The 25,347-nt window shown below is 37.4% G+C and overlaps 1 protein-coding gene across 1 annotated transcript in view; it reads left to right on the top strand.

Moving 5' to 3' along the window:
- Nucleotides 1–25,347, top strand: part of VWDE (von Willebrand factor D and EGF domains) — a 740,920-nt gene that overhangs the window by 281,719 nt on the left and 433,854 nt on the right. Inside the window, exons 10-11 of the mRNA XM_044066200.1 lie at nt 4,614–5,605; nt 22,896–23,032. Of these exons, the coding sequence (XP_043922135.1) occupies nt 4,614–5,605; nt 22,896–23,032 (1,129 nt within the window). The remainder of the gene's footprint in view (nt 1–4,613; nt 5,606–22,895; nt 23,033–25,347) is intronic.

Below are 25,347 nucleotides of genomic sequence, written 5' to 3'. Positions count from 1 at the left end.
GCCCGTTAGTTGCACCACCCATGCCTCGAGCTGGCGTAGGGGCTCGAGAACAGAGTCCCGAATCTCCCTACGCACCACAGTCCGGACGCTACGGAGGGTGAGTGATGGTCCTCCTCCGGCCACACTTGCAGAGGGGGGGTGAGCCCCATCCCCTGCAGCACTTCCACCTGCAGGTGGCACAGGGCCACTGGAGGAGGGTCCGGACTCGGCACTAGTGCCAGGTGCACTCGCCAGCTGAGGTGGGAGAGGTGGGTCCGCTGGAACCCACCTTCCCTGTCGTACTATGTTTTGCATTATGTCATGACAGTTTGGGTTAGTGACATATAATACCATTTACAATTAGTTGTAACAGCATGCATTAGTATTCCCATTGACCAAACACCCAGATATTCACACCATTGAACAGCGTGCATAACACATGCATAATTTGAACAGAAATACACAGTCCAACAACATGCAGGGTTAATTGATGGCAACAGGCCATCAGGTGTGGATGTATGAACAGGGCAGATGCATCAACAGACATGCAAATATATATGACCCAACAGGACAAATGTCCAGGGGTGTTAATTGTGATTGCACATACCATTTTCACGTGGAATGGGTTATATGTGGTTATAGGGTGGGATGAAGAAAGTAATATTAACACCTTCGAATAACAATACATATGCTGTACATTTCTAATAGCCACAGTTATATACACACTACTGTTCTAACTACAGTTTCCTATATGATAACTATTTCAACTTGGTGATAGGACTGTTAATGCAACATCAATATACATTTTATGGTTCTTCATACTCATTCATATCTAGCTTTGTTCAGCTACATCAGGGCTACATTTGCTTTATATAGCTGTAGACAAGTGTGGATGTTTGGTATATCAGACAAACATCCTATCTGCATATTGCAGACTGAGAGCAACATATCCTGATTTTGGGATACACATTCCAGATGCAGCAACACTTTGAACAGCTTTTGCTGTTTGGTTTTGAATCTCACATGTATTTCTTTCTGTCTTGACTGCAGTATACTTTATTCAGGGGTTATTACTTCTGTATTGCTGGATTCATGGCACTTTCTCACACTCTCTCGCTTGCTTTCATTTTACTATTCAGGATGGTACTTCTAGGCTTTATTGACATGTTTTAACAGTAGTTATTACAATCCTTTCCAGCAGTCTCACTTCTGTCATGTTTCAGTATTTCCACAGGGATATATTTCACACATGTGATTTCATCATCTTCTGCAGCTATACTTTTCAGCCTGCTGCAGGTTGTGTACTATTTTCTTACAGGCAGGGCATTTTTATTTCAGAATATATGTCGGACAGTTTCATGTTTAGGTTAAACTTACAGGCTGACACACTTTTGTAATCAAGCAATACTTGCATACACTTTCACACTGTTACTTGCAGATTTTATTCCTTACTGACTACACTGCACTCTTTTGCTGACTGTCATACTTTTATATTTCTTTACAGTTAATGGTAGTGGATTACTGACCTGCCTGGTGGCGCAACCGCACCAGCCTATCGCCATAGGCTCTGCAGTTCGCAGAACGGACACCTGCAGCTGTAATATAAATGAAGTAATATTGGAATACACATCTCCATAATATCAGCTAGTTTAATTTCTTACATACATAATTAAATGTTACTTACTCAGTAGTGGGGCATTGGGTGTTTGCCGGGCCTCCTGGATCCAAAGGTTCAGTTGGTCCTGCTTGCGTCTCTTCAGGTCCGCATGGTGGTGACGGACCTGCTCACCAGTCCTTGGAATCCCTGTGGCACTGGTGAGATCATGAGCCAACCGGTCCCACGCCTCAGCCCTGTATGCTCCCCAGAGGACCTGGCCCTGCATGAGTTGGGCCTCATGATTATGGACTAGGAGCCAGACCATGTACCTGGACTCCTCAACACCCCACCTCTGTGCTCGAAAGCGACTACCCTCTCCTACTCCTGTCATTCTGCCTGCAGGTCAGTTCTACAATCGTTTATGCTGTGTATTCCCGCCTATGGGGCTTATATAGTCCGTTTTTCCCGCACATATCTGTGATTGGCCATTTTGGAATTGTATCAACTTCAGTAAACCTGCATTGTCATGCTCTAGTTTGTATTCATTCCTATATATTAGCTATTATTGCATTTACAGGTACTGCTGTCATGGCTTAGTGGTTCTGTACCTTGACTATGGTGTATAGTATCCTAGGTTCGAACCTGGCCACTGCTTTTTATTTTTTCATGACTGTCTAGACATGCTGAGGGGTGTGTCTGTGTAAAGGCAGTTTTGATACGGCTTGCTCAACGTCGCCCATCGGTTAGCTCGTTTGCACGGTGCGCAGCTCCGCGCAAACGGGGTACGCTGCTTTAAGCCTCATTTGGCCATAGGCACGCATATTACACTCAGCTCAGTTAGGGGCACACAGATTTAGCATGTTAAACCACTGCTCAGCTACGGGCACTCATTTTGCACCAGTTAAACCACTGCTCATCTACGGGCACATGTACTCACTCTGTTAAACTGTGGCTCAGCTATGGGCATATCTGGCATTTTTTCTTCTTTTGTTACCTCACATGTCTTCAATATAAATGGGCTATTTCATTACATTTTACATAACTTGTGGTTTTATGTGTACATATTTGTCAGGGACTTGTTTCCTGCTTATTTTGCCAAAAAAAAAAATTGGTGTTGTGGGGGCTCGAACCATGAATGCCTGCTCTGCAGCCAACATCTGTACCGCTACGCTATTGCTTCCTGGTTTATTTTGCATATTTAGTTCTTATATGCTTTCCCACTGACTGCTAACTGTAACTGTGCTACGGGCACACCCGCGCAAACGAGCGCACTCACGGTTAAACATCTTTACAATTTAAAAAAAATATATAACATGTTCATTTATATATATTTTATGTTCATAGTCTGTGGGGGCATGTGTTGTGTTGTGTTTATTCACATTTCCGTGGACTCTGTTGTGGGTGTTTACTTTGGGCACTTTTACACTTCTGGGGCGTGTCCGCTTGCAGGGCTCAGCCTACGGACACGCCCCCTACTGTCTTACACGGACCGTGTTAGACTTAGGTGTGATTCAGCATGCTCTCATGAATATGCAAAGCATGCTGACATCACTCCATTTAACTGCAGCCTCCGTGTAAGAGTTATAACTCTTACACGGAGGCTTCGTGAATCCTGGCCGTTATGTGAAAATATGTGAAAAATAAGATGCTGTAAGGTTTCAATAATGTTGAAAATTTAAATATGAATATTTTTGAACATGGGCATTATGGTAATAGAAAATGAAAAGAGGTTAAGAAAATCGATAAAAAGATATTCCATATTTTATGTAATCTCAGGAGGCCTTAACCATCAAGAGTAGTGAAAGTTACATTACTCTTAACTCTGAAGTACTCTTCTCCTGGGGACATTCAAGGGAAGACTCTTTGCATCCATACCAAAAGAAGAAAATCCCTAATTACAGTTAGATGAGAGAGATGGTCCAATATGGCTCTAGTATCTCTTTTCAAAGTTTACTTCTTGCTAATTCAGACCTTGCCTGACATTCCACCCTATCTAAATAAATGTGGTCACTTAGAATAGATCCTTGTGGTGTCTAGCCTTGTGTGTGTGAGTGTGTGCGTGTGTGCGTGTGTGCGTGTGCATGTGTGCGCGTGTGTGTGTGTGTGTGTGTGTGTGTGTGTGTGTGTGTGTAAGTTTGTGTGCATGTCTGTGTCTTTATGTAAATTTTGTACATTTGTGACATTATATTTTTTTCTAAATTTCCTCTCATGCACTGATTAATCCTGAAGACATTTGGGTTGGATACAACCATCAGTTCACACATTATTTGCTTGTTTGAATCCCTTATGTGCTTAATTATCTTGATTTAATCAATGCAGTTTCTGTTGGTCTTAGTTCCTTTTGCATAGTTTCCATTAACCTCCATTGGGACCAGTTCTCTGGGTTGTATTTTTTGTTGATGTCATAGGGTGGGATCTTTTTTTTTTTATTTTTTTTTTTAGTATTATATATGTATATAGTATTATGTATGTCTAAGGATCTGTTACTCAGAGCATTAGTTTTACTTTTCTCTATTCTTTGTATTTTCTTAGGGGATCTGTCTCACATGAACACATACAACAACATAAAGAAGTTCTAGTCATTGACCTAACATTAAGAATCTTCACAAATCATCTTCTTTCAGGAGTTTTACTGTATTCAAAGACAATTCAATAGTGACATAGTTCATAAATAAACAAGGTGAGGCAAAGCCATACCATGCTTACAGGTTAACCGTTTGGTCCCAAAACATAGAACTTTCCATTTGTCTCTCGCTTGTGGTTGCTCATCCACATGGTGTGGGCAGTATTTTGGCAGACATATACAGTGGAGTGGCTATCATAGATCTGTAATGACAGCTTGATCTGCAAACACATCAAGTCTTTAAATTTACATAGACTTTGCCATTGTTGTAAACTTTATATTACTTGGAATGCTCAGATTAACAATGTTTTCCTCCATTTTTTGTTACATCTAAATAATCAGATTTTAGTGAAAGTTCTGGACATTGCTGAATAACTTGGAAAATAATAACTTGTACAACTCCTTTAATTGCAGACTTGTACCAGGCAGCAGTTTATTTGATAAAGTACCATCAGCAACTGGCTCACCAAGAAGACGACCATACTGTACTTGCAGTGAAGACCCTGCTCTGGCACAAAAGTCTTCTAGCAAGCTTGATACTTCCCAGAAATCTGTCCCTTTATCGGTTTGTTTAGGCAAAGAGGATGTTCAACATACAGCATTAATACCTGTCCTTGACATCACAGCAGAATACATCAACTCTGTTGAGCTCACCGAAGAGCATAATAAACGTGATACACCATTTGAGAAAGACTTTTCTGTTTCACCCTTTGCTAATCCCCATGTGTACAGCCAAACCAAATACGAAGGTGATGCAGAAGATTATAATCCTTCAGTTTCACTTTCTAGTGGAGCAAATTCAAAGGAAAAATATGCAGGACTGAAACAAGAAACAAGGAGGTTTAAAAAGCATAGTGATCTTCCACTAAAACCTGCCTCTGAGAGACACAGACAAAAACGTCAAGGTTATTATGAATATCTTCCATCATTTCCATTTCAGAGTCTAAGTCAAGATGATCTTGAGGGATTCAACTATTTTTTCCCAGAAGACCACACTACAGATGGCTATCAAGAGACCTTACCAACTTGGCCAACACCTTCTGGCCTTACAGAATACAAGGCTCAAGAACTATGCCAGCAAACTATTGCTAATTCTAGTATAGGCAGCCTGTGTGCAAACTTACTTAGCACACGAATCTTAGATGTAATTGACATGTGTGTCTTAGACTTGTTACTAAAAGATGATCCTGGCTGGACAGAAGCTGGCCTGCCTTTGTTAGAAAATGAGTGTGAAAGGAAAGTTCTAGAAGATGGGTATTCTACTACAAGAGACCAAGGTGTACTGGCTGATGAGATTATTTCAGTGTTGAGGTGCCCTAATCTCTGCAGTGGAAATGGGGAGTGTACAGAATGGGGCTGTGCATGTTTCTCAGGATATGGATCCTATGACTGCGGTATTCTGACCGGTAAGTACAACAATAAATTTCATGACTGGAAAGTGAGCTCTGCACTTACATTTGAATGAATGAAATCTAAATGAATGCATTTCTATGAAAACTTTGCAGACTGTTGCCATGTAAACATATGCGTCATTTTTAGTACTGAGACTGCAGAAACAATTATTTCTGGAAAACATTGTAAAATAGAACTGTTAATAGCTGGATGTACCTTGTAAGTCAATACATTTTGGTCGTCTCATGGCAGTTAGACATTACACATTTCTTTATCCTCTTACTTGCTTGTTCTGTCTATTTGAAATACTTTTCAGCATAGGCCTTTAATAAGGCTTACCTGTGGAATGGGAAAGAGGGCTTATTCTTTCTCAGATCAATAAACCCCTAATTACATATTACTAGATTAATGGCAAAATCAAACAAATTACAAAAAATAAATAAATACATAAATAAATAAATAAATAAATAAATAAATAAATAAATAAATAAGCAAAACACTAAGACTCACAACAAATCAAAACTCCCTTATTGAGGTGCATCTTGTTAATGTTCCTCAGTGTTGTCTCCATGCTGAGTTTTGTGCCTTCATTCCTTCGCATGTTTGCCTCTGTGTTCACATTGTCCAAACAGTCCACTCCTCTTTCAGAGGAAGGGAAGACTTCTTCTACAAAGTGGTTTGCTAGCATGATCATAGGATGTCTTGGAAATGAGTGCAGGTGTACCACTACCAAGTAAATGGGGTCAAAAAAATGGTGTTTCCCGTTGTTTTTCCAGTAGATTCTTTTTTGGCAACCATCCATGATTATCTTCTAGCTCACCTTACAGTGAGCATACCAGAAACATCTGTAGTCAGTCATATTAGGCCAAATGGTCTTTATACATTTTGCAAATATACATAACAAACAAGCAGTTTGACGAAACAGTTGTGCAATTGTTTAATTTTCTTGGATCATACGATGTTAAATAATTCAATTCTATCAAAATATATAGGTCCACCAATTAGAAATTACAGAGCTAACTTCCAGAGCCCCTTTGAAGGGAATGAGTTAATATACTTTTGTCAACAAAACATAGACTCAAAACCTAGCTTGGCAATTCCAGTTTTGTCACAACAGGTTAAATAGTTAGCAGGTATCCCTTAAAGAAGTTATTAGAGTTTGTTATATAGTCAGGGTTCTTAGCTGGATGCGAGGAAAATGGCATTTTTAGCCACAACGAGTTGCAAGTTCTGAGAGAACAGTCCCTTAGTTCACCAATGCTGTTAAATAATTATATGTGAGTACTGAGCCAATATAGGAAATGATTTACAAAGAAGGGAAGTTTGAGAGAGTAATTCTGAGAGGTTGAGAAGAACAGACAGCTATGGTAAAGATAGATAATTTAACAAAAGGCATTTAAATGCAAATGTATTTTCATTGTAATTTGTATTAATTAAACATATTGTTCAGCTTACATCAAGTAGTTTCTTCAGTAATATTGACATTTCTATTATTTCTTGACTATTACATGACTTGTAAAATGATGGTCATTGTGTTTTGTTTTCATAAGTTGGCAACAATCTTGTGAGTATAAGAAAAAGTAATATGGACAACTATATTGCTTATATGGGACTTGTTAATAAGGACAAGACAGATGGCAATTTAATCTGTGGAGTCACTTCTGTATGGAACCTCCACATCTGTTGCATCATGTCACAGAAGTCGTCTCAATATTTTGTCATATCAGAAAATCGAAAAGTACATAACACCATGCTTCTCCAATCTGTATTCTACATAAAGTACATTTGATTTTGTAAAGCAGCTTTAGAGAAGTTTTGATACATAAAGATCATTACCAGTCTTACTGCAGCTTCAGTGTGAAAAAAGCTTTCTTCCATCAAATGGAAAATTTGTCGTGGCACATCTATAAGGCTAGCATCAGCATTCTTCTACACTGATGTGTTAATAAGTATTTCTATTTGTGTGCTATTGATGCATGCTTTTGGAGAGTTGACTTTCTTAGGTTTCTTATGTTTTAGATTCCATAGCATCACACTTGTCTAGGTCCCCTTCAATAAACACACCACACCAAATGACATTTGATGACCTTTATTAAACTCCCATAAACATAACTTTATTAAACAGTATTCTAATTTATAGATCACAGCATCAACAGGCGTATGACCATTTACTAGGGCAGTGTAACCTCACTCACCCTAACCAAATAAGCAGTGTCTTCACCTCCCCTCGCTTATTTTTACTTATCAAGCAACGTCCCATCACTCACTTTCATTCCCCAACTTGTTGAATTATACATCCAGCACACAGGTGGAACAGAACAGAGACAAACTTGTCTGTCCCTCTTCTTGGCCAACCAGCCTGAAACAGATTGTTCCCCCCTCATACACTCCAAAGCCTTCAACAAAACTTCCAAAACAGACCTAAGTGTGCATTACAGAGGTCCCACCAAAGTCATTCAGGTGTCCTCCATCCTCTCAGAACAAAACTGGATATCTGACATTGACATCCCGATATCCTATCATATAAATACCCAAAGCAACCAGTTGCCTAACTAGCCTAAAATTAACAAACAGATGAACCCTCTCCAAAGCCAAAATAACCATGGTGCTACCTCTGACGACACAATACCCATACCTGGGTATAACCTCTTTAAAATAAAATAATAATCGTCACTTATCCTAACCACCCATTGTTACTTCAGAATTATTTCCAAATCGTAACCTGCCAAATGTACCACCAGGACTGAAAGAAGACCAATGAATGCCACCTGAAACAATGTCAACCAACTGTGTGCCATCCGGCCTAACTGCAGCCTCCTTTTTGTCTCCCAGTGGATATATGAATAACTAAAGTGAAATTTTCTTTCCTAGACAATTAATTTAATACTAAACCAGTCATTGTACCCAATTATCTAATATAAGACAAGAAAGCATTTGATGACCAACAACCCACCCTCTTAATGACTTCAATTAATCTGCCTTCCCTCGCTAAATCCAATACCCTTCCTATGCACAAAGAATGAGTGGAGAACCTCTCTCCCAGAAAAAAAGTACTGAAAATCTCTCCTCATCACATATACAAACTGATTACATGTCATCATCTTGCCCCCTAGTGATCAAAAAGATGTCCTGAGGACTCCCAACATGAGACCACAGCAACCTATTAGCCCAACCCACTGTACACAACCGATCATTCCTGTCCATTCACACTACTATCTGCCTACTCTTCCCAACTAATCAATGTTAGATCTACATAACTAATATGCAAGGAAACAAAAAACACTGAAACACCCCACAAAACTAATGACCAAATAATTCTGACACCCTAAGAATTGCATAATACATCCATACAGCGAACATCACCCATAAAGTATAGTCCAATGAATCTCTGTTTACCAAAATTAATCCACGCAACAAAACCTTCAAAACCTGTCTTGTCAATGACCATCATTTGTCATTCTTCACACTATCAACCCTGTCCCAAACCTTTCAACAGACGAGCCACAGTCCAAGATTTAGTAAAGTCATGTAACCCTGCCACCCATGCAACTATGCTAATTGAAACTAAATCCACCTTGACCAACTGAACTGCCTCACCTTGTTCAAAGACTGAACAAAATATCTCACAACAATCTTTCCCACCAAAATCCTTCCTTCTCAGGCAGCTGCAACACAAATGGAACAAAATCTGGCAATGCCCTACCATACACCTTCCTTTTAAAAACTGCCTAGGATTCCTGTACCAAGCATCTGATCCTTCCAACCCAATATGACACGCCTCCTCTAAAAACAACAGCAGCTCATACCACTGCCATATTGTCCAAGTGAAAATTAACCCCTTTTCCCTGCAACTTCTCCTGTTAGACCTTTGACGCCAGCCAAATTGGAACTAATTCCAAACAGTCATCCTCCCATCTCCACTCATCCTTTCATCTTGCTGGCCAGTGAACCACAAACCATTCACCCACAAAATATGCCCTCATGCCAATACTTCTTGCTGCATCTGCAAACAATTGCAAATCCCTTTTAAGAACCCAATCCACCTGCCAAAGACCCAAACCATTAAACTGCTCCACAAAGGCAACCATAATGCTAAATCAGCATGCATCAACTTAATAACCCTCAACCAATGATGTTTGCTTATCCCCCCCTTCGACAAAAGGCCAAGAACCGACAAAAAGAATGACTCAGGTGAACCCTCAGCAAAGGCTGTTAGTACAATTTTATTATTAAAAAGTTCTGGAATATGATGGTTCATTCTTTTGGTTATGTAAATATGTTATGAGTAAAAATAGAAGTTCTATATATAAGTTAAAGAGGTGCAGAGATAGTGGACACCCTTGTCTGGTTCCATTTAGATTTTTTTATTGGATTTGAGTTTGTTTTATTAATGTATAGAGTTGTATAAGAACTCTCATATAACATTTTTATTGTATTTGTAAATTCCTGTGGTATATCAAAACAGGGCAGTATAGAAAATAAAATGATTACTTTGTCAAAAGCTTTACATGCATCTAAAGCAAGGTTTTTATTTTGTTTAGATAGCAATACCACTGTATCTAAGGTTAGTGCGTTATCACATGTCTGCCTACCATTCATGAATCCTGACTGTCTAGGTGATATTAAGTTTGATAGTACTTTGTCCAGTCTATTTACAAGCAATGCAGCTAGAATTTTGATGTCTAGATTTATGAGAGAAATTGACCTGTAGTTTCCTGGGTTTTTGTTATTTCCTTTAGGTATAAAGATTGTCTTTGAGTTATTTAAATATAGATCTGCAATGCCATATTCTAGAAGTTTAGATTCTTTAGGGAAGTATCTCTCTCTACTTCAGTAGTTTTTAGCTTTTGTGGTCTATATAATTTGTATATAAATCTTCAAAAGTTTTAATCATTTCTTGATTAGTATTATATGTCTTCCCTTGGTATTCAATTTTTGTTATCATAGGGGCATTGTTGGTTACATTTATTATCCTCACCAGTAATTTTGAGGGACTTTGTGCTATTTTGAGTACATTGCTAAGGTTTTCATTTCTGTGAAAGAGAATTGTTCTGTATGCATTATATATAATTCTTTTTGTAAATTATTCATCTGTTCTTTCAGTACTAAGTTTTTTTTTTTTTGGACTGATTCTTCTATTTTGATTATTTTTTTTCTTTTAGTTTTGTTTCTTTCGCTTAATATACTTTTTGTTCTATGATGCACTTGTAATCAAAATCCCCCTAATCCTTGCTTTATTGCTGCCCATTAAAAATCATACTGAATATCTGTCAGCATTAAGTCACGATTGAGTTAATCTAATACATTGTTAATTTCCTGCATTATATCCTTTTTCTGTAGTAAGTTCGGGCTTAGGGACTAGTTTATACCCCTTGTTTTCAAGCTTAGATCACTAGGCCATCATATACTAATTGTAATCCTTGAGTGATCCGAAAAAAAAACTAGGTTCAGTGCAATAGTTTATCTCTGTCTTTAGGAATATTTCCAGTATCGGAAAGAAGTCTAATCTAGACCATGATTTATAGCATTTGGAGTAGTATATGAATTTTATTGTAGATGGGTTATTACTCAAGTAGCAATGCGGGTTAAATAAGTTAAAATCTGTTTTTAAATCATGTATCATTATGAAGGCCTGGCTAGTATAAGTTTTACTTTTAGTTGTTTTATCTGTTACAGGGTCAGTTGCTGCAGTCCAGTCACCTCCTATTATATAGTAGTAGTTTGGAAATTGAGTTAGGATGTTATGAATTTCCCTGATAAAATCTTGTTTCATACATGGACTATACAGGCTCAAGAAAATAAGTGGTTTCAGTAGACTAGAGCTTTTAATTGAAAAATAGCACCATCTTCCATTCATATCAGAGTCATGATGTATAATCATCTGTTTGAATAAGTTTTTGATTAAAATTGCAACCCCTTAACTGTTTTAATATTTGATGTTATTATTGTTTTTATCCATTTTTTTCTCCCTATCTTTCACCCACTCTTCCTTTAACATATGTGTTTCTTGTATAAATATAATGTTTGCATCTGATTTGAAAGCTAAGTGCTTACATAATTTCCTTTTCTTTTTATCTTGTATCCCTTTCACATTCCATGAGTCAATTATCCACATACCTTTTTCTTACTGTTTTTCCCTTAATGTCAGTTTGTTTTGTTGTCTTCTCCTTGTGTTCATATGAATATTTTTTTGTAGTATGAGCAAGTATTTCTCTACTCTTGTAGTACTTAACTCTTCCAGTTCTATCCCTGTGCCTACCCACAAAACTACCATGACCAGAAGACATTAACTGTTTACAACCAAGAAGTATGATGCTTTCTTTGCAGGTACGACTTCGACATTTTATGATATCTCTATTTAATAATTTTTACAATTTTTATATTTTTAATATCTTTATATTGCAAAAAACAATAACTAGGTACACTAAGATTTGCATATCCTGCCTGACTCACCTTTTCTGACCCACAACTCTGTATTTAAAAGTATAGCCCAAATTATATAACCTTCATTTTAAACTGTACTTAGTTTATCTTGTTTTCTTACTTATGTCTATCTTCATTTTTTACTGACTTAAATGTTTGCAGTATACTGTTTCTGGACTTGTATTTTTCATGTGAAGTAGTACACCAAGAAACAGTAATCACAATCATACCTCTCAACTGTACAGATTTGTGCAGAATGTCTAGATTTTTGCCTCATATTTTTGGTCTGTTTTTCTTAAAATTGTGGGTTTTTTTGGCAAGTTAGTAGCAAATCATTAAAGATTAAACTTAGAAAATAGTGCAAGATATTTGAGTTTTAGACTTCATACCATTCAGAAAATTCATGCTAATGAAAAACCTTTTATTATGTCAAATTTCTAAGTTTGTTAGAGCAATAATTAAAAATCGTCCCTATTTTGGCATGTGTCCCACTTTTATTTATGGGTCTGTCTATATTTCCGGCTCTAAGAGGTTGAGAGGTATGGTCACAATGATGCCAACCCACATTTCTCATATAAGATGGTTAACACATATACTATACTGATTCTCGATTGCTACTTGGAAACAGAAATCATATACCATAACATTTTACAAGATTTCAATACTTTGCTGTTTCATGTCTCACCATTGACTGACCATTTGAGTACTCTAGATGTCTAGGAAGACCGTCCATATCAATCTGTTTTCAGATGCAAAAATGAGTAGCACTTGTGTCAAGATGCATTTCATAATAAAACAAAGGTATTTGTAAAAGTTTAATAATATTCAAGCAAGCATCAAATCACATTTTCCAGTGCTGTAACAAAAAAAATATAACCTATCAAGACAGCTGTATTGTCTTTAAGATTTGATGCATAGCAAAAAATTATTTTCCTGACATTTAAATTTTACACAAGAAACAGTATGCATTTGTTTGGAAATGCTTTGATCAACCAGGATAAGGAACATAGAATATGAAATTGCTGTTTCACCTTTTCATAAGAATGAATTGTATCAAGCTCGCCCCTTTGAAAATTAACTCTTTTCATGTTTTCCCTTCTTTTGAGGTTATGTCTCACAATTTGACTCTTTTATTTAATGAAGCTCCTGCGTATATAAAAATAGAACATTTCAATTTTTTTTAAACATCAGTAGTTTACAGGTAGTTTCTGGTACACACCTATAGTATACCAACATTTTATAGTCACTAACATTTCAGTTTGAGAATGAGAGAGAATTTGTAACGCCAATAACATAATGCAGTTGACATGCTTGAGAAGCATTATAACATTCTTTTCTGATGACTGATTTACAGTCTAACGTTACTTCCTATAGAGTTTATTAGAGTTACAAAGGTTATAGATCATTTACTTTAGCCATATTATAAAATCCCTTGTGATAAAATTATATACAGTAGCTTGCTTCTCAGGCAAAGGCCATTGATACACCACTTATTACAATTTTTGTTTTCTATATAACTGTTACTTATACCATGTTAATGCTTCTCGGATATTTGGCAAGAGCATAATTTTGCCAACTAAAAGAAATTTGACTGATTCATCTTGTACCTTGTTATTCTCTTCTATGTGACAAAATATGCTTCTTTACAGCTCCTTTATTAATTTGAAGCTTCATTCCTCATAGAGCAATGCAATTTTTTACCTGCGAAGAGTTTTACCATCTGAGTGATTTTTACCAACAGAATAATTTGTTCCTTCAAAGTTCATGTTCTCTTACAGAAAAAAAGCACCTAAATCATTTAGCAGTCTGAAGCAGTAGCCTGTACAGAGGTGAAACTTGGTAATTAGCCCATAATTGTTATGTTTTCATAAACAAGGAAAGTTTCTTGTTTGCCAAACTTCATACTTTATACTTCTACTCCAATAATTCTCTTCAATCTTTTTGGATTTGATTTATTGTTTTGGAAAGTTTAATTTCTGATCTTAACCAAAATCTGTTTAAAACAAGAGACATTAATCATTCTTTTGCAATCAGGTCGTTTAACCATGTATTTGACCTCTTATAGATACAAACTGACCGGCTCAAAGGAGAAGGAAGAGATTGGAGTGTTACTTATCAACATGTCTGTGTAGGCAACTGGTTCTTTTTAGTATTTAACATAACACATAGCTCAATGTGGGCTTTGGTTCCCCTCTTATTCCAAGGGACACAATGTACCTTCCTTTTCTTATTTATTTATTTTAACTATGTCCCTTTGCATTGTTAACATTCTTATGTTGGAAGATTAATGTATTCGGATACCTCATCTAGAACTTGATGGGGTTTTTTTTCTTTTTTTTTTTTGCTAATAAATAAGCACAGAATGCAGATAATTGGTGACTTTGTCATTTTAGTTGGAAGGGTAAGTCCTACACAAATGATATTTTGCTTCCATTCTACGAAATCAATTTTTTTCTTTGCTGCCATTAGAATTTAATAAACATCTTAATGGTTAAGAAATTTAGCATAAATTTGTCTTGATTTGTCTGAGTTTTGTGTTTTGCAAAAAGCCCACTGTGCTCTTTCAATCACCATCTCATGAAGTTTTGAATCATTCTCTAAAAGTGGCCCACAACTTGTTTTACTGTTTCTCTTAGTTGTACTTGTTTGTATGTTTCTGGAATACCTCAAATTAGTATATTGTTCCTGCTACTTCTGGCCTCCAAGTCAATGATTTTCTGCTGTATATCATACATCTTCTTGCCATTTGTTCATTTTGTTTTTGAGTTTGGTCTATTGTTATTTTGATCCGGGCACTTTGGCTTTGTTTTTTTAACTGCCCCTGGTCTTTTTGTAGTGTGTGTGTGTGTGTGTGTGTGTGTGTGTGTGTGTGTGTGTGTGTGTGTGTGTGTGTGTGTGTCAGAGAAGCTGCTATGACTACCATTAGGATTCTTAGTTTGAAATGTAAAGAAAAGGAATTTGGACTATTGCCAGCAGAGAAAGTACAGCTGGTAAAGTGAAGGATGCCTTCTGTTTCTGTTTGACAGTCCATCCTGCTCTAACATTCGCTTTATGCTCATAGTTTACTGGGACTGGATCCAGTTTTCCATAATTCTGAATTCATTCAATGGATAAAGAAAATAAAAGAATAAATGGAAATATTAAATCTGAGTAAACTGTTATGACTTATAGCTCTGCAATCCTGTTCAATCAGTTCTACAAAATAATACTACAAGTTTATACAGACTAGCTTTATCCTATCTAATTCCTCATCATCATCAGCAGCAGCAGCAACATCTTCCTCTCTTTTTTCCATGTTTTACGTGTGGTCAGGGTGTCATGTCAACTGTCACCACCTCTCTAAATTCAATGCCACTCTGTTATCTACTTTGATAGTCATTCTTAATTTTTGCAGACCTTTTCTCACACAATCCATCCATTTCTTTGCTGGATATCCTCTCGCCTTTTTCCTGTTTCTTCTAAATCTTCTTCACCAAAATTGTCTTTTGCTTTCCTGCACTTGTTACTGAACCTTCATAATCTGTCCTGCTTGATCTTCTCTGTAGCTGAGGCTACTCAGGCTTCTGCTTTGATAAAGTTGCCACCTTTTGCCATGGCCAAAAATGAGCTGAAACCAAACCCTTTGTACAAACCAAGCCCCACCTATCTCCACCCCTTCCAACACAGATGCTATCCAACCCAAAACCCATCGTGTGATGCAAGTACGTACATCAGTGAAAGGTGTAATATCTTCTTTTGTCTTTTTTTTTTCATTTTAGTCTCAGACTTGACTGCATTTTATTACTGATTCTTTTCATAAATAAAATCTGTGTACAGTTGTATTTTAACAAAACTCCAGAATTCTGTTTGTGCTGCTAAATACTGATATTTTTACAGAGCTTCAGGACTACCAGTTTCCTGGACAGTGTGGAGAAAAATTCATAGGTGGCAAAACTAGCTCTGCCGTCCTAATTTCCTCGTCTGTTCCATAGTATGCTTCCTATATCCATTTCAAGCACATGTCTATCACCTCTATCTTCTACAGCTTCTCTGCCTTCACTGTCAAGGTTTCTGTACCATATAATAGTAATGATAAAATTACTGTTTTGTACACCTTTCGTTTTGGCTTCTTTGACATTCTGCTGTCACACACTACCCCTGACGCACTATGCCAGTTGGTTACAGCCCCTCTGATTCTAACTTTGACTTCTTCATTTAGACTTCCCTTCTCCTCAGACACTCATCCCTGATACTTAAAGCTGTTAACCTGTTTGACAACTTTCCCACCTATCTCATTTCTCTGTTTCTTTTGATTACTTCATTTGCTGATATGATAACTGCCTTGTCTATATTCCGTTTCATTCCATGTGCATTTCTTGATTCCAGGCTGTACCATTTGCTGGAGTTGATATTCAGGCCCCATTTACAGTTCCACATTGTCTGCATAGAGCAGCTTTGCTTATCTCTCCCCTCTAACCCTTTGCTAACGTACTGCATCCCCAGCATGAACAGTAGTGGGCTCAGAGCTGAACCATGATGTAAATGCACTACTACTTCTTAGAACCCCTCTGTGAGTTCGAACACTGTTCTTGTCTCATTTGGTCCTTATCCACAGGCTGCACAAATTCTACCAATGTTTCTAGGACTTCAAACCATTGTAGGACTGCCCAAATCAACACTCTTATCCTTTTCTTTCTTAGCCTTTTCTTTTAGCTATTGCTTACTTTGCAGATGACCCATGATTTGCTACCCTGCTAAACAGTGAGTGTTGCAAACAGATGAAGTTTTAACTCATGGGTTTTAATCACCAGCTCTGAGCTTGATGAGAGATATTTGTCATATAAAAATCACCGTTGGTGCAATTTTTTCATGCACATCAGCAATGATTCTTTTTCAGTGATGTTTTCTGTCTTCTCCATGGTTCTGTAATGATGTTAATATAATAAATAAAGGACATGTGGTGATACGTTCCAATTCTGGGGAGAGCAGAAGGGCTTTTCTACGAAAAAATGCTTTTAAAAATGTTTCTTTGAGATGATGGTGTGCCCATTTAGTTTTACCTGGTTGAATTTCTGTGAAGTTGTAACTCAACAAGATTTAGGTGAGTCTGTGTATTTTGTTCTGCTTTCTCAAAGTGCTGAATTTTCATACTTACTGGCATGTGGATGTGTGTGATTATGAAATAAGTAAGAACTGCTATAGAAGGAGACATACTAAAATAAAACATGTAAAGTGGACAGTGTTCTTGCAGATAATATTAAAACATAAAAAAGGAAGACATTCCTTAAATTCTTTATCAAAAGCATTATAGAGAACATATAGAAAACTATCACATCCACTAAATGAGCCCATAAATGTAGGTTAGCCTCTGAAGCCAAAGATAATTATAAATCATTCTTTAGCTGTGTTAGAAAACCACAGAGAACAAAAACCACATTGTGTCATTGCCAAAGACCTTGCTTTATTGGAACTTTGTTTTAGTGTTTTTGCTTTAAAAACTAACCTAGGAATTCATTAATGTTTTTAGTATTGCTTCTACTATAAAGGCCTTTCTCTTGTGACATGCCAATTTGAGATTCAGAAATATATTAGCCATGATGAGGTAAGACCTCCTTATTGGCTAATTTGCATATTTCTTGAATCTCTGTTATCATTGCTGGCCTGCACCTTTTGAGAAAACTCTGCTACACATGTAGGCAGTGGCATCTTTCCAGGTCCCTCTTGAACACATAAATAAATGCACAGAGACAAACACACACACACACACACACACACACACACACACACACACACACACACACACAAATCACAGTTCTTGTACCTGTCCCTACCTTAGCTGCTCTCACATGGCTCCTCCCACACCCATAATAACTTTTGTGCCATTATGGCACATATCTATTAGACCTTGGTGGTGTAGTGTACCAGCCCCCATAGCCTATACTACCACTAGTGCCACTTAATGTAATCCCTGGTGACTAGTGCATCCCTTTAGCCCCAATCCCCTGTTTGCCATTAGTACCATTATGGCACTTTAAAAGTAATCCCACCATATTTGCATTCAGCAGTTGAGCAAGACCTTTTGGCCATGTTCCATAGTGTGAGATAGTGGGGTAGGCTGCACTGATCTTTCTTAAATCAGCTCATCCATGTAGATGCCTTCCTGAAAGCAGTTCCAAGGATAAAGCACATGCTTAATTAGCATATGCCTCTCCCCCAGAATTCCTCATTAGCATTTATCATGGCTAGAAGGGCCAGCCTTTTGTGGTGCTGCTCGTCCTTGTGTGCAGAGTAACGTGCAGCACCATGTAAGGATGGTTGCTGAATTGCGAAAAGGTACTATGACTGACAATGTAAACATGCTGATTGCTGCAACAGATTTTCCAAGTTCCTGCTGGAAAAATTAACATGACTTTGGGCAGGGGAAGAAGGGGAACATTTTTGGAATATTAAGAACTTTATTGGCATCTCAGACTTAATGCCACCCCCCCCCCCAGTCTGAATCCATATCGGTTTTGCTAGCATTCTAAAATGAAGAATGTGAGAAAATAAATGATTGCTTGACATTGCAATATTTATTTCCATTTGTAAAGAACAGTTTTTACAAAAATCTTACACTGTGTATAATTCTGTTTTATACCTTTCATATGATTGCTTTTATCACTTGACTTTTTAGCACATGACTTTCATCATATGATTACTGCATGTTTAAAATGGAATAACTCTTAGAGCTTTGTTATGTCTGAAGAAGTCTTAGATTTTAAGCTGAAGCGACTAAAACAAAAGTTCCAATAAAATGAATTTGTTGGCAAGAATACAGCATGGTTTTTGTTCTTTGACTTTCTGTTTTTTCTCAGTTATGCCATGAAGCTACCTTTGTTTTTATTGGTTATGTTAGAAAACTAAAAAAAATAACTAAATAAATAAATGGGCCTTTGACATCATTCCCTGTGCTGACATTATGCAAAAGCTAAATGCTTTAAAAACGGACTCATATATTTTAAGATGGATATCAAATTGATTGAATGACAGAACACACACAGTGTGAGTTGCAGATGCTTTATCAGAGTATATGAAAGTGGCCAGTGGTATCCCTCTGAACTTGGTGCTATGGCTCTCCTTCATTTTGCTATTTAGTTGTACTAAAACTGGGATCAAACTAAAAGTTGTAAAGTATAGTATCACTTTTGGTAGCTAACTCTTCCTTTCATCATACTGTCTAGATAACACACCTCTACAAAATGGAAATATTGTTACAGACCTAGGTGCTTGAGTTTATAGTGCCTTCATCTTTGACCATCATGTAACAATGGTTGTCAGGAAATGATTTTATTTAGCCTAGCTAATTGCCAAAGAAATATCACCAATATCTAAAAAGGTAATCGCTCCCTTATGCTCCGAAATGATAAGGCCAGTTATCATATACAATGCTCAGCTTGGGATGTATCACACTAAACATATCAAACAATTAGAAAGACCCCAAAAGTTTCTAACCAAAGGATTACAGACCTTACATCCCTGAGCTTCCAAGAGGGGGTCTGGAAGCTCTATCCCTTTATTCAGTGTTACATAGACTTTTGAGGAGAAATCCCTGTCTCACTTACAGCGACATTAGAGATCCAGTTGTCCTGGATCTCCTGCTTCTCCATAAATCTGCTATCTCTAACAGTATTAGAACCAGGAACCTAAATCTTCATCAGCAGATAAATTAACCATAGTGGAGGGACAGTTTTACAACCCAGTGCCTCACCAACCTCTTGAATAAACTTCTCCTACATGTTAAACAGTGCAACTCACTGTCTTCCTTTGAACATAAACTAGATGACTGGTTGGGTAGCCAGAAATATATTCCAGATTTGACAGACATGGTCCCCCTATAGGAAGGAGTTGCTGTCTGAGGGAGGGTGCTGACAAAGCAAGAATGGTCATGAGACTCATTGGCCTCAGAATATCAAAGAATATGTGAATCTGTAACAGCATTTTGTCCTAAAAAGTTTTGAAGTAAATTACAGTAGGAAATGGTACAAGGTCGTCTGCTATAAACTGCTTATTCAGCAGCATTATAACATTCTGGCATTTTATAGAAATTCCAGGGTTTATTCTCTCACCACACAGTGTTTCCAAGTCATTATATATTTATGGAGAAAAATACTAAGGAGCAGAAACGGTAAGGAAGATGCAATTAGATTAAAGCTGCATGTAATCCTTTATGAAAATATTCCCAAAGGTGAAAAGCCCAGTTGGTGAACTTGATTGGCAACACAACAGCAAATACAAAAGTCCAAAAGCTCCAAGCACAGATCCATGCATGAAGGAACTCAATGCAAACCGTAGACCTGGTCTGAAGAAGCAATCCAGAGGGATTGCGAAAGTGCTTACCTATCTGTTTTCAATAAAGAGTGTGTTTTTTACTGCTACGGTTCGCATTGAGTTCCTATGTGCATGGTTCTGCGCTTGGAGCTTTTGGACTTTTGTATTTTATGAAAATACGTTAAGAAGGTTTTTGTTTTGTAAACAGTTGGTAAAATTCACTTCAGTTTTGTTAACACACTGAGTGCTAAATGAAAATTGTTCTAGTGTTTGTATAATGTTTTAGTCTTTTTATCAGGCTGGTAAACTATCCTGGACTTTGCATCTCATTTTATGAGAGATTTACAAAGTTTTGGTTTGGTTAAATGCATATCAAATTTACATAGCATGAAATAATAAATTAGACAATGATACTCAACTATGAAACAGCTTATATCTCTTTACTACAGTGTCAGATTTGTCAGAATACATTAGTTGTGAGCGGCTATGACTCTTCAAACTTCCTTCATTGCATACAAGTGACACTGTCTTGTTTCATGCTCTGTTCTCATGTCATGTTCCCTTCAGTAACCAGTGACAAAAAATTTTTGATCGTGCTTGTACCCAGGGATTCATTAAAGGACCTAGCATGAACATTATGGTCCATACCAAAAATGTCCCTTCTCGCATGATGTGCCCATTTGCTTTTCAGAGACCTGTTAGCCACAGTGAAGTAAGACCTCATTACTGGCTAATTTGCATGTCTCTGCATAACATTTACTACCATGATGCGCAGACCATCGCTGATCTGCATGTTGTGGTAGTAAGCACCTGCTTGTATACACTGTAGCATTTCCTGCAGTCACTCTCCCATGCATATGCATACACACACACACACACACACACACACACACACACACACACACACACACACACACACACACACATACACACACACACACACACACACACACACACACACACACACACACACACACACACACACACACGCACACACACACGCACACCACAGTCTCTATATCTTTCCCTAACCTGAATGCTCTTCCATTTTTCTTCCACCACAGTAGCTGCTGAAGTGCCATTATGACACTCATGTGGTTAGAGCATTCCCCACCCTGAGCCCCATACTGCTGTTGGTGACATTATGGCATTTCCAATTAAAGTAATGCATGGTTTCTAGTGGTCTCCCCCCACCCACTTATCCCCATTGTGCTGCCAGTGAAATTACTGAACTTTAAAAGTAACCTCTGGTGGTGTAGTACATCCTTCACTCCACATTCCCCACTGTGCTGTCGGTGACTCTACAGCACTTCAAGAGTATTCCCTGGTGTCTAGTGGTTCCACCCCTCCAATCCCCATAATGCCACTGGTCACATTATTGTCCTTTAAGGGTAATCCCTGGTGTCTAGTGGTTCATCCCTTCCTTCATTCCCTGTATTGCAATTGGCACCATTAGTACACCTTAACAGTAATCCCTGATGGTGGTCTACTGGTTTGCACACCACATTCGTGGTATTCAGTTGAATATGGCCTTTTGTCTGAGCTCGGTAAAAGAACATGTTGGGAAACACCATGCTGATCAACATGGCTGAGTGATTTCTTGAATCGTTCAGCTCTGTAGCTGCTTTCCTGAAGGTGTTTCCAGGGAGAGAGAGAACACATATCTGTTCAGCATACAGCTCTCCAACCAGAATGTCTCATTAGCATTCAACACTGCCATGAGGCAAGCCATAAGAGGTGATGCAGGTCTTTGTTGTACAAGACTGTGCAGCACCATGTTAGGGTGGTTGCTGAATTGGGGAAATGTACAGAGATATGTACTTGGAGGTGTACACATCATGGTATCTTGTTGAATTCCCCTTAGTCCATTTAAGCATAAGCTGATATTTTGAAGTGCAGTGAAATTGGTGGGATAAGCAAATACAACAGAGGCTTCACTGGGTTCATTCAAGATACCACAGTAGTACTAATAGTAGAAATGGTAGTAAAAATAGTATTTGCAAAAATACTAGAAGGAGCAACAGTAAGAACAACAGTAGCACCAAGAGTACTAGATGGAGTATTAGCAGTATTCTTATTAATGTATGACTCATCCTTGTGTTATGTACATGTATGACTACAGTATTTAAAGCAATCAGTCAGTAAAATGACTGACACAGACATTCAACACATTAGCAGATCCCTTAACTACAATGTCTTCTTCTACAGTTGTAACAAATCATTACAGATGACTACAATGAGCACAACTGCAGACAGTTAAGTGACTCATTTTTATCAAACTAGCCCCACGTCTTGACATTCCAAGCATCTATAAGAGCAAGCAAAATCAATCTTATAATCAATTTCAGAACATCTGGCATTGTCTTTGAATTATACAACTAATATAAAATTTAATCTGCCTTCTGTTATTTCATTTTAAAACGTGCTGCTTAAGTATTTGTACATAATGATGTTTCACAGTTATCCTTGGTGTTAGCTTATGCAACTTTACTGACTACTTCAGATTTCTCTAGTAATCATCTTAACACAAATAAATACAAATGTTAATCACCTTTCTTTACTTCTTTGATTTTTTATTATTTTTTTCTTCAATAGATATGCTGCCTGAAATTACAGAATTAGAGAACAGTGGATTGTGTGATGTACGACTCTTTGACTGCATGTCGGTACGAGTTTTTGGAGAAGGATTCAGAGACTCCCCCAGCCTTAAATGTGAAGTGACACAACAGGAGGTGTATAATTATGCCATACATGACAATTTTTGTATTATCTTTTATGCCTTTTAAAAATAATTTGTCATCATACTATTTGTGGTTGTGTATATATTGTTATTATTTTGTGTCTGTCTGCTTGGCTGCATTTGTTTAAGACAGTCATGTCAGCAGTTTTTTTTTTTAATTCATTACATTATTTATTTATTACAAGAGGGCTACATGTGATATAGTCTATATTCTGGAAGTTAGTATATAATTCTAAAAATACAGGCTACATGTCTGCAGTCAATGGAAATCCAAAAATAAGTGAATAAGTGCTTGCAAAGGAGAAGCATGATTCTGGATAATATTGTGGTCAGGTGTTCCTACATACTGTTGTATTGTTGAATACTGCATGGTACTGCATGGTACCAGTGCTTCATATGTGTGTTGCACTTACAAGTGTCTTCTGGATTATAACTCATCTCCAAGTTATCAAAGCGAGTTCTTAACTCCACTCTGTAGTGTAGGGTTATAGGGACAAAGATCCCTTATGGACTGGGGAATGGCTGAGCAGGATCCTGCACCAGCCCACTCACCTGGTTAATAAACAAAAAAACAACCAACCAAAAATAAATAAATATATAAATAAATTAATCCCTGTTATTTCTGTTAGTAGCAAGTTCACCATGACTTATTTTTCTTTAAAAATATAAATTATATAATTACTAAGAAATTTTTATTGAAGGTGAACAAGTAAAATTTGTTATATAGCATCTCGTCCATAAAGCATTAATGTATTATTAAAACAGTCACTGTTGTACATATTATATTTTGAAAATTACACAACATGATTTTAGTTATCAAAGTGTGGTACGTGTATAAAACGTTTGGTAAAAACTGCAGTAATTTACTAAAATAATTAATTTCTATGTGCCTGACTACCATTCCAATAGTCCAACACATCCATTTACCCCCTATATCAGTTTGTGGAGGCTACCCATCTTTCTGCTGGTAACATACTCTTGGATTACAGGCTGAAGGGGCAAGATCATCCTAGTTGATGGTTGTAATCAAGGCAGCCACAAAGGATGGGTTGAGACCACCATCCCCCAACATGCTAGTCTTCTCACTACTGCACCGAAATCACCCTTGGCCTGATGGTCTAACAGTCTGGTTTTGTTCACCAGGACTAGGGCCATCCATGTTTAAAGCAAGACCATAACTGTCCCCAGGCCATGGAAATAGAAGGCATCCTTGGCTTTACCAGCTGCACTTTCCCTGCTGGCAGTAGTCCAAATTCCTTTTCTTTACTTTTCAAACTGAGAATCTTAACAGTAGTCATGGCAGCTTTTCTGACACACACACACACACACACACACACACACACACACACACACACACAATTAGCAACACTAATCTTGTTCAACTTCAATTAACTTTAAAAACAATGATGGATGCTCTGTGCGTTATGCTGTTCATCACAAGAGTGTCTGCAGACCATATGGTATTTAACATATATTTACATGTGAAGTGACGGCAAACTAGGAAAGGCAGATTTAAAATGTCTTTTTTATATATATTTTTTTTCAGCAAACAAACATCAAGTCAAAAACAAGAGACACTTTACTAAATTTTATCTTTTGTGTTTTTGTAAATGGGCAATAATGACAGAACAGTCAAAGAACCCTTCCAGAGTCTTGGTAAAGATAGTGTAGTAGATTACTGCAACCAATACGTTGTTCATCTTATCATCATCAACAAAAATAATTCCCATTCATGACTGTACTTGATGTGTGACAACCATTCAACAAGGTCGGTGTTCAATTATCAGCATGTGCATTGGGTATCTAGCTGAAAGAGGGAAGTATAAAACATTGTGTGTTTTCTTCCTTCTCAAATGGGGCAGTGATACTGAGCTCTGAGGGGACACTTTTTGCATAAATAGAAAGCAGAGATCTGAGAAACTTAACAACAGTTGCCTCCCTCTGCTGGCTGCAGGTTTGTGGCAGTATGGTGGCCTTGTGCATCCCATTCTCCTAACACTTATCATTGGTTGATGCAAATGTTGTTCTACAGTCCATGCTGAAGCTTTGCCATTCTGTGACACCTAAGCCTGTGAGGAAACAAATGGAGAAAATGTCTTAATATGACGAAGATCAATAAAAAGATCTTGAAAAACAAATCGCAACATACTGAAGGTGTAACAGACAGATAACTAAAAGTAGTATTATTTAATGCCAAAACGAATTGCCCACTAGTTGCATTAAAACAGGCAAAGTATAATGTTAACTTTTAATCAGTAAATGTGTGACATCAATGGAAAAAACACAGCAATGCTCTACAAGTGTATC

Source organism: Protopterus annectens, chromosome 3.part1 (assembly GCF_019279795.1).
Source record: "Protopterus annectens isolate FY-2018-M chromosome 3.part1, PAN1.0, whole genome shotgun sequence".
Lineage (NCBI taxonomy): Eukaryota > Metazoa > Chordata > Ceratodontiformes > Protopteridae > Protopterus > Protopterus annectens.
The sequence above is the reverse complement of the archived record's forward strand: the minus strand, read 5'-3'. Positions and strand labels throughout refer to the sequence as shown.